The sequence below is a fragment of the Triturus cristatus genome, chromosome 5_2 (genome assembly GCF_964204655.1).
Source record: "Triturus cristatus chromosome 5_2, aTriCri1.1, whole genome shotgun sequence".
Classification (NCBI taxonomy): domain Eukaryota; kingdom Metazoa; phylum Chordata; class Amphibia; order Caudata; family Salamandridae; genus Triturus; species Triturus cristatus.
The window spans coordinates 425,458,475-425,469,424 of NC_140588.1; the positions used below are offsets into that span (position 1 = coordinate 425,458,475).

A 10,950-nucleotide genomic window follows, 5' to 3' on the forward strand; every position below is an offset into this window, starting at 1 on the left:
TTATGCATGATTTTTAAAAAAGCAGGGAATTTGAGCTGGGCAACCGCACCAAACTTTTTAAAGTCGTCCAACATTCTACCCATCTCCCATTGCCTGTCCAGAGTAACTCCGGCCAGATCAGAGCGGATTTCATAAGAGAAGTCTCTAAATTTCAGGGATTTCTGTTTTAATGCCATGTTGAGGATCTTTTCCTTCAGGGAGAAAGTAAGGAAATTTATGAGAATCTTCCTGAGTTTTTTCCGATTGGGATGTTTCCTAAAGAGGTCCCTATGAATCCTCCTCGGATTCTTTAATCTGTACTGATTCCTTCATAAGTGTAACGATGAAGGACTTGAGGTCTTCCCCCTCCTTCCCCTCCGGAACATTCAGGAGATGCAAATTATTTCTCTGAGAATTATTTTCCAACATCTCGAGCCTGTCCTGAAGCGCTACCTCCTCCTTCTTGAGCGTTGTTATATCTACTTTAACCGCACCCAAGTCGTCCCTGAGTTCGCCAATTGAGTTTTCCAAAGGCACTCTCCTGGAGTTTATGAGGTCTATTTTCTTTTAGTGACTCACAGAAGAGCCTGATCTCCCCCTGATTTGCCTTCGAAACAGAAAAGCCCTTTCTGGTATCTACTGAGAGGGTAGATAAAAGAGCCTCAAGAGATGCCACTGAGGACCCCTCCATTCCATGATCCTCAGAAACACTGAGGAGGTCGGAGGAGAACATGGCAGCCGCCAGCTGAGCTGCCGCTGGCCTCCGGAGGCACCTACGTCCCGCGCCTAATGTGTAGGCGAAGCTGAGACCCGTAACTCCCGCGATCCCATTTCTTTCCACGACTCTTTTTGTTCTTGGATTCACTTACTTTGGAATGTGGGGGATGTGTGTTGGAGCACCCGCTGACCTGCCGCATTGGTCCGCTGCCACCCTGGAGTTGAGGAGGGGCCGCAGAGTAGCGGCTCGCGGGCTCCCCCGGGCTGATTCCGGCAGAGACAGCACAAGGCGACTTTGCACCCTGGAGAAGGTTGTTCATTCAAAGCAGATGGGCGAGTATCTGCTCCCTGAGAGTAGCAGGCTCACCCCATCTCTCCTGCAGTTGCAGCAACAACAAACTGAGGTACAGGAGGGCCAGGAGGAAGGGGCCCTTCTTAGTGCAGCTTTCACCAACAAAACGCTCACAACAGAGGACTGTGAGCTTGTCTTTTCTCACACGCAGCAAAACCGATTGGAGCAGGAACTGGGGGGTCAGGACGGGGGGGGGGGGGCATTTACATTCCCAGTACACCCCCTGTTAATAACACTGCCCCCGTAACAAAAAGCGCATGGAGAGGCAAGAAACGCGGTGGGGCGGCGCAGGGCTCGGCAAAGCCGAATTTTGATGGGAAAAATATCAAGCTGCCCTTGGATGGAAAATCTGTCACAAACAATAGTGTAACCCAGGGGAAGGGAAGCATCACCCGTCACGAAAATTGATAATAGTGGTTCAACTTTTCAGCGCTGTGAAATCAAGGGCAGGAGCATCAAAGCAGGCAGAGCTAAGAGTAACCCTTTGGATTTGAAAGTGAGGATTACCCCTTCTCTGAGGTCTTACTTTAAAGTTCAACCACTGGTGCTGGCTGTGGTCAAACAGGGGGAGGCCCTCAGAGTTCCTCAGGGCAGTTGGAGTTAAGGCCCTTCGTAGAGAGGATGGAGGCGGCTGTTAGCTCCCTCCCTGTTACACTAACTTTACCTGAAAATAGACCTGTAACTCCAGGACCGGTTCCAATAGTGGCTTTAGATAAAAGCAGTATTTTCCCGGGAGGGGAAACTCCAGTCTGCCAAAGTAAGGCGGCCAGTGGTAACACAGAGGTGCCAAAGTCATTCTTGTGGCTCCAGACTGGGCGAGAAGAGTCTGTTATCCAGAGCTTCTGAAAATGAGTATCGATCCTCCGATCAGGCTGACTCTTCAGGAGGATCTTCTGTTGCAGCAGCAGGGGAGGGTTCTCCACCTGAACCTGTCAACCCTGCGCGTCCGTGCATGGAGATTGAGCGGTGACAGTTGATGGCTTTTGACCTTCCTCCTGGAGTCTGTAACGTTATTCTGGCAGCCAGTGTCCCTCTACTAAGATGGCATATTCCTACCGTTGGCAGAAATTTGTATTTTACTGTACAGAAAGGTTATTTGACCCACTTTCTGCTTCTCTTTCTACTGTCCTTTTATTCATTCTAACCCTCACCCAGCAGGGCTCTGCCTTGGGAACTCACAAGGGTTACCTTTCTGCTCTGTCTGCTTTTTTTGCGGATGCCAGATCAACCCTCTCTCTTTAAGTATCCTAGTGTAAATAGATTCCTAAAAGGGCTGGCTCACTTATTTCCACCCACGCCCTTTGTAATGCCACAGTGGGACCTTAATTTTGGTCCTTACCTATCTAATGTGTTCTCCCTTTGAGCCTATGCACAATTGTCCTCTCCAGCTGCTGACCATCAAAACAGCCTTCTTAGTGGTGATTACATCTGCCTGGAAGGTGAGTGAGTTGCAGGCGTTATCTTGTTCGCCTCCTTATCTTATGTCCTTTCCGGACAAGGTGGTGCTTCGCACCACGGGCATCCTTTTTCCCATAGGTTGTGACCCCATTCCATCTGGGTCAGTCCATCACTTTGCCCACCTTCTTTTGTCCCCCGGATCCTTCTAAGAAGAGCTTCTCCACCGACTGGACCCAAAAAGAGCATTGTCGTTCTACCTTGACCACACATAAGAGTTCCTGGTGGATGACCAACTTTTTGTGGGGTAGCTGAGAACAAAGAAGGGAAGGGTAGTGCAAAAAAGGACCATCTCTCGCTGGGTCGTTCTCTGCATCAAGATCTGTTATGCTTTGGAAAAGAAGCCACCCCCTGAGGGATTAAGAGCCCATTCCACCAGGGGAAAGGCTGCGACTACAGCCTTGGCTCGGGGTGTCCCAGTCCAAGACATGTCAGGCAGTGACATGGGCTTCTTTGCACACGTTCGCAAAACATTACTGCCTTGATGGTCAGGTGAGCAGGTACGACATTTTGCCCGTTCAGTCCTGCAAGACTTCTTAGTTTAGAATGTGAGTCCGCAACCCACCGCCAGGACGGTATGGCTTGGGTATTAAATTCAAAAGTAAGGAATCTGCAGTTAGAAGTCTCTATCAGATGATCAAGTTACTTACCTTTGGTAACGCATTATTTGGTAGAGACTCTAGCTGCAGATTCCTTACAGCTCCATCTATGCCTCCCTGCTTTGCGGACTAATGTTGTAGGGCTAAGGTTACTTCCCTTTTCAGTTTTACATGCTATTTGTAGCTGCGAAATCACTTATGTCAATATTTGACCAATTATTTTTTTTTTTACACAACCCCATTTTTAGGTCTCGCCTTGCTATCGCGTAAGCGATACTATAGGGGCTTTGAAAAGTGCTCCCAAAAAGCGGATTGCATGGCTAGCACGCGCACAATCACGCGCATCGTGCCGCCATGCAATCCGCCTTTTGGGAGCACTTCAAAGGGTCCGCTCCCCCGTCCCCAAGCGCGCGCACGCGCCATGCTCCGCCGGGCTTGTCTTGTTTTTTTAACTTTAAGCGCGAGGCGCGCGTGCAGCCAATGCTTGTTGTTTAAGCACTCCGGGAGTGCGCCAGTTTTCCAGCAGTCTCCCTGCTGGTGTACTTTTCTTTCCGCACTTTGTTCTGATCTCTCTCCTCGTCGATTATTCTCCCCTTTGCACTTCTCCCCATTGCCCCTCGTGATGCGCTCGCAGTAATGTGCTTACATGACATGCCTGTTTCTGTCTTGCCCATTGCTTATTTCTCTCACCCTACGCTGGCCCTCTGCTTCTTCCCTTTCCACCCATGCCCTCGTGTTGCTTCTGGTCAACCCGTGTCGCTTCCACCCTTCATGTCGTCCCACCCCGCCCCATACCCCCAATCCTGTGTTGCTGCCTGTCATCCATTCACATGCTTTAAAAATGTGAAACTTTTGTGTTTGCGCTAGTAATGAGACGGATGTACATAGAAAGCGGCGCCATATGGCTTTCCTCTCGTCATGGTGCGCGCACATCACACACCACTCGCCAGCCAGCCTGCTTTTTTTGCGCCTCAATGCTCCTCCCCCTCCCCCATCACAGAGCGCGTCTCGCGGCCCCTTCCTGTATGCGAGGCTCACCGGGGCTGCGCTTGTTTTCTTCAGTTTTCTTATCTTGCACCAATTGTTGCGTCTCTCCTGCCCCATCCCGTTTAGCCTTCCTCATCATTGTTTATTTAACAGGCTACGGGCAGGAAGGGCCGTTGTCCCCATCGCGTTGTTGTGCTCGGATAACAGTCCCAGTTTGGTCTGTCTGGTGGTACGCGAGCAGCCAAACTGTGCAAAGCCGCCCTTGCTTTATTTGTCACACCATTATGCAGTCGGGCCCGAGCCATTTTTTTTGCACTGAATTGTGCCTTACATACGGTTCAACGCCCCTGCGATTTACCTTAGCTGGTCACTGAGCAGGTCATAAGTTAAACCCATCGTCAGAAAAACTGCCCAAACATTCAAAGATTAAACAAGCCATAGCAGGCGTGTGCGGAAGCCAAATTCACACTGCAGGCGGCCAAATGAAGCGGAATGCTAACAAAATGTCCGCGCGGGCAGCGGGTTTGTGCTGGAATGAAAGTAAAAACAGACTTTACGGTTTCATACGGCAAACCTACGGCCACATTTTCCACCCCAGCATCGGACTCGTCACATACCTCGAGACTCTACAGCACCCGCCCCCACCCCCAACAGAATGTTCTAGAAGAAACAATAATCTTACCTTCAAGAAAAACAATTGTTTTAAATCCCCAAAGTCTACAAATTAATGTGACTCGCTCTCCCTCTGGTGATTGGAATAATAATCAGCCAGGTGCATTCCACCAACGTTCAGAACATATGCAGCGCTGTCAATAACAATAAGGCGGCGGCTGACGTATGTAATGGCGGGGCCTGGGCACCGGGTGGCTGATGCTGACATGAAGGTTTCAACTTCCGCTGCCCTCCTCCACACGGACTCTCCTCCATGGCCCGCCCGCTGTCTCCGTGTTTACGGATGCCTACGCAGTAAGTGTACAGAAATACTTTACATGAATGGAAGTCAATTAACAGCCCAGTGCAGCACGGGAATTCCATTGCCTTAATACTATTAAAATCCTTGTGTTAGTTTTAATTAGAGTCTATTACCTTCCAATGCACTGTGAAATCACTTGGCGTGGATTAAATGTGGAATATTTTCTAATAATCATGGCCTGCTTCCTTGCTGAAGTGTACGCCTCCATCTGTTCCTTGGTGCACCTCAGTCCCGATTTCCCTTCATCTGTCCTTGCTTCCGACTTACTCCTTGCATGGTTTCTTTCTCCCTTCATCTTCCCTTCTTCCCTCCTTCCTTGCATCTCCCACCTTTCTACCTGCCGCAATTTCTTCTTTCCCTTCCTCTATTTTATTTTTTCCCCCTTATCTAATTTTGTTCAATCCCCCTCTTTCCTCCACTGCGTCCCTGTTTTCTGCATCCCTATTCCTTTCTTCACTTTCTTGCCCCTTCACTCTCTCAACGCTTCATCTTTGCTCTTACACCACCCTCCCTCTCTGCCTCTTACCTTTCTCCTTCCACCCACTCTTCCCCCTTTCTCCCCCTTCCTCCCTCCCATCCTTCTCTTTTTCACGCATTTATACGAGTTTGAGCTATTGGCATTGTAAATGACAATGCCTTTTATTTATGTTTTAAAAACCCACACATAAATAAAAGGCATTGCCATTTACAGTGCCAATAGCTCAAACTCTTAACAACTGCGAGACCTATTGCATTGCAAATGCTTGTTAAAAGTTGTAGTTTTGCTTTTATCTTTATAAATATTTGGTTAGAAATCCCAGCATGCAAAATGCTTTTGTGCAAAAACCTACACCGACTGAAGGTGCTACAAATGTTACTAGAACAATTGGTAGCTATGTGAAAATGTTACTGAGTCTGTGTGTGCCCCATTACGTTTTCTTTGTAGATGGCTATATTTGTGTGTTTTAGGTATGTTCCCCTTGTGGCTATGTTTTTTGTGAATTGGTTTGTGTAAGTTTTTAAAAACCTTGCTGTACTTGCTTCTCTGTGTGTGTTGCTTGTAAGACTGTACAAAAGTCCGACCTGTTGGCAGCCTCAGTTCTTCCATAAACACTGTCGTAACAATAGTTAACAATAGATGAAGTAAGTTGTGCCTGGTCCGCACGTCACTTTAAAATCTTTTAAATTATAACATTTGCCACCTAATTGTGCTTTTTTTGAAATTCTGCTTTGTTTTAGATATGAGCCTGAGGATTGAAGTAAACGAAGTTACCTGTTTTACGAAGCTGCCATATAAAGGATCCCAAGACTGCTGAGTTATCAGGCGGCACACTTCATGGGATTCTATTTTCTTTTATATTCCTATTATTCAAACCTTAAAGCCTACTTTGAGTTCATAAACATGTACTTAAAATTCAACCTTACAAAAAAAGTACGATTTGATAATTCTATTAAACCTGAATATTATCAGAATTACAATCGCAGGATTAAAAAATGCACCTAAGAATATTTATTTTTGCTAACAAAATTTAAAATGTATCGGGAAAAATATTTTGTCATGTATAATTCTGAAAATGCAAGCCGTCAAGTTCAGTGCTTGGTATAGAAAGTTTCTAGTGAAGAATTTGTTTCAGAATGTGCACCGAAGCAAATGTTTTTTACAGGATGCATTTCTTTTCAGTGCTTCCATGCACGCTGTGAAGCCAAGGCGTTTAAAACTAGCTGTTCTGTATTCTAAAACTCCATAGTGCATGTACAAACAACATTATCACCCTTAGGATAGCAATAAGTTAGTTCAAAACATGTATTCGTTTTAGAATATCGAGGAAATCAAACATTATCGGATGGACACTTTAAAAAAATGAATTATTTTAATTCCTAGCGTATATTTTCAATTACGCTGGTGGAGGTGATGTGTTTTGTCGGACCAAGACGGATACATTGAAAGCTTTCTTGGTGTCTGAGGTCCCATCCACCAGCTTGCAGAGAAGGTTGAGAAAGAAAGTCCTGGAAAGTAGAATTGTGTCTACTGCAACCACAAAAAATCCCGTCTTTCTATATCTTTAATGCAATAGTAAAAATGAAGAATGTGAGAGTTTGAATGTTACAGTTCAATCGCTTTGTTAGTGTAAGCACGTATTGTTAAGGGTACATGAATAATGGCTTCCCGTCCATTATTCGCATATTTATATACCGATAATGCCCAAAGTAGTGTCACTGAAGTGTCTCGTTTGCTCCGAAGGAGCGATAAGGTGCAAGGTTCCTCTCAGAAACATTGTGAACTCCGCAGTGCTTGCAAAGTAGAAACTGTAGTGGGAAAAGACTTCCACTTGTAGCGGACGGCCTCTTGTGCAGACAGACGTTTTAGAAAATGTTCACACAAACTTTTGTTTGTGCTGAAAACTCCTGCTGCGAACAGGGACACGTCAAACTGAGGGAGTTACAAAGTTTGGCTGTTTGCAGAACTACTCACGAGGTTTAGGCCTTCTCGTTTGGGGCCTGTTATGGTATGCAGGAGCGACTGAAAGAGTTTGCATAGACTGTTTTGAGAATTTGAACAGAGTGTAATGAATGTCAGAGCGCACAGAGCGTAGAAACCCTACTAATAGCTTAAAGCAGAGGTTTGCATTTTTACAGGTGTCCACTGATACATGTAGGGAACACTGCCATTTATGGTTCTAAAGAAGACCCTTTAAGAATGGTGTAGACTGGCACAGCTCTTCTCATACTGGAATTGCCTGGTCACGAATCGCCTGCCATCCGGGTTTGGGGATTACTGCCCAAGGCATATTGGTGTTTTTTGTTTGAATCGCAGCGGTCATCGTTGCATGCATCTCTTTTCGATAATGCCAGTGGGCCAAAGTGTTTTGCCGCTAACATTAACGATTTCACACATATTTGTATGTTTTAGTGATATTAAAGTTAGGTCGATCAGTTGTTCTATGTGGAAGGGGTCAGTGTTTCTTGAGCTAAGGTCTGATGAGAGCCCATTTAATGGTTTGCATACTTTATATTATACATGTCGTCCGTGACTGGCACTTGACTGCTGAAAAAATGCCAGTGCAGTGAAAAGTCAGTTCATATGCCCCTCCCTATACCCCTGCTGTTTAATGAGCCGACACATAACTGCAGGTCACCTTGAACAAAAATACAACCGTCAGGCAACTTCAGTGATAAGTCTTGTGTAACAGCTATCTTTAAAAAAAAAAAAGCAAAAATATTTCTGTAGCTATGCCAATAATTTACTGAAAGATGTGGCAAAACGTTTTTCTACCATGCCAGACAATCGACCCCATTTACTACAAATAGTTTTTATACAGTCCTAGAAAGGGGGAAACATTTTTATTACCTTTCCTTGTGATTTTGTTTTGTTTAATGTTTGTCTATCTTTTTATGCTTGTTTTCAGAGGCGCTATAAATACTTGATTTCTAAAATTTCGAACACTATTTTTTTTTCTTTTTGACTAATTTTACAAGTGGTTAAGATACCAGGTATATGATTCAGTGCTGAACCCACAGTCATCTTCATGAGTTTTAAGTACCAAGCAAAATGTTTTTGGTTAAAAGCTTGTGCTACTGTTCTGAAAGCTAAGAGTGTTGAAAAACTATAGGATATCCAAGACCTTCTGTTCTGAAAATGGGGGTAAAATAGTGCTATGAGAAGGCTTATGAAACCCTAAAAAGAGTTTGGTTACAGCATACATAGGGCCCAAAGGAGAACGGTCTGTGAAAGACAGGATATTGATTGCCATACATGTCATAGAGAAACATTAGACCAGTTCTTGTCAGGCAGCGACTGTGCGGCTCACCGTCATTGTTTTTCTGTGACAAATGCATAATGTGAAACCCATCTTGAGAAATTGCTCAATCCTGCGTTTATATCAAAGCAATACGAAAGGAGTATGGAGCATTGTAGTAAAAGATCTTCACCATTGTCATTGTCTGCTCCATAATGTTGCAACTTGATTTACGGTGGCATCGAGTCGTACACATTTTTTTTTTTTTTTAAATGGCCATTTTCGAGTTTTTAATGCAGAGCATATGTCATAAAGGAGTTAGGCTCTGACTGGGCTGATCCCGTTTGGCTGAGTTTGTCATTCTTTTATGTTGTATGGAAGCCCTACATTATCCACAGTAGTCTTACGGGACCATGGTTACCTATAAATCATTAGATAGAAGACGCCACGGTATAGCACGGGGACAGATTGTAGCCATTACTCGAGTAGGCATTTCTGAAGTGGGAGCATTCATGTGTGGTGGTGAAGTAAAGAACCTTTATCCTTGTGTGTGTTTTTTTTGTTTTCTAATTTTGAAGATATTTAATGTTATGAAACAGGATCTGGTTGTTATCTACAGCTCTCTGATTCCCATGGGTCATGCTCACACTTTATAAAACTTGCAAAATAAATAAAATAAGTGTTCCTTGAAAAGGAGCGCATACATCATAGGTGGGAAAGACTTTGGTTCTATATCTTAAAGTACTTCTGAACCTACAGATAACCTTTCAAGAGCACTCAAAGATAGGAGACGTTAAAGCTGCAGAAGAAAAATGTGATCGAAATTAGTGATAGATTTGGATTGCTTAACGTAGCAAATTAGTATTGGGAGGCTTGGGGTAGTTGGGATTCCAGGCAAATATGTCCAATGTTTTGACCCAAGTTTCCTCTGCTCTACATAGTGTATCCTAATTGCTTACATGACCTTCTGCCCATGAATGTGGGAGAACCACCTGTAATCACCCTCCTTTGCTTCTGCTGGCAGGCCTACTCCACTGCTTTTCCTTTTGTTGGGTCAGAGCTGGGAAATCAGATACTGTCTGGGGCTGGTTTGCAAGGTGCATGCTATGGGTGGGTTGGAGACCAACTTAAGCATCAACTGTTAGCACAGGTGGACTCCCTATCAGGGGCTGCACATTCCTCAGATACTTAAACACGTCTTTGTCCGAATGCAGACTCCTCATGGTCTCATTTCTGCAGCCATTTTGCAGTGTTCCAAGCGTCTCCATTGAAATGATGGCTCATTGTCACATATTTGATTAGCCTGTCCTCACGCTTCAGTAACGCATTTGTCTTAAGAAAAGATTTCAGCTAATGACTTGGACATTTGTCATGTTACTCTACAATAAACCCAAAGCAAAACAAATAAGAGTGATTTGTTTTTAATAAGAAGCTATCAGAACTTATGCATAAAATAGCACGTTACCACTTGTGAAGGCTTCGTTGCCTTACTGGAGAATTTCCTATACGTTTGTGCAATTGCCTATGGAAAAATCTGTTGCATATTGTTGCGTTGAGACTTAGTTACAAGAGTAAGTATCTTAAACACAGTTGCACTGTTTGACTGGATCGAAATCAGTCACACATTTAAGAAAACATTGTTACATTAGTCTCTGAAAAAATTACTCGGAATCCAGGCATTTGGTGATGTTTGACATCCTCCTTCTTGAGTTTAGGTAAGTATATACAATCCTAATTGGTCTTGCCGTTAACGAGAGGTTTGTTGCTTTCTGTGAATTATTGCATCAGTGGTTACTTTTCAGAAAAATAGCAGATTTATTTCATCCTGCTTGACCATCAAAACACTTGCGGCAAAGCACTTACAGCAACAAAAAAGAACTTCATTATAGTCTTCTTCTCGCCCCCACGTTGAACTAGGTGTTTAATTAATTTCTGCCCCTAGGTACATCTCGCCTGTTCTCACTTTTAGAATAATTTGAAACATGCTTAATCAGTCACCCTTGATCTTTCCCTGCTATACACACACATGCATCTGCGCAAAAAAAAAAAACATTTATCCTTTGTCATTTAGGCATTTCCACAGGTACATGTTTATTTCGAATGCAACTCACTGTGCCTCTTCATATGTGTTTTTATTGCTCATTATCTTGAATTGCATCAGTAATAGCCAAA

The 10,950-nt window shown here is 44.2% G+C and overlaps 1 protein-coding gene across 1 annotated transcript in view; it reads left to right on the top strand.

Annotated features, from left to right (window-relative positions):
* LZTFL1 (leucine zipper transcription factor like 1) overlaps positions 1-10,183 on the top strand; it is a 446,657-nt gene extending 436,474 nt beyond the window's left edge. Inside the window, exon 10 of the mRNA XM_085607356.1 lies at positions 6,281-10,183. Within this exon, the coding sequence (XP_085463482.1) occupies positions 6,281-6,299 (19 nt within the window). The 3' untranslated portion in view covers positions 6,300-10,183. The remainder of the gene's footprint in view (positions 1-6,280) is intronic.
* Positions 10,184-10,950: the final 767 nt, after the last annotated feature.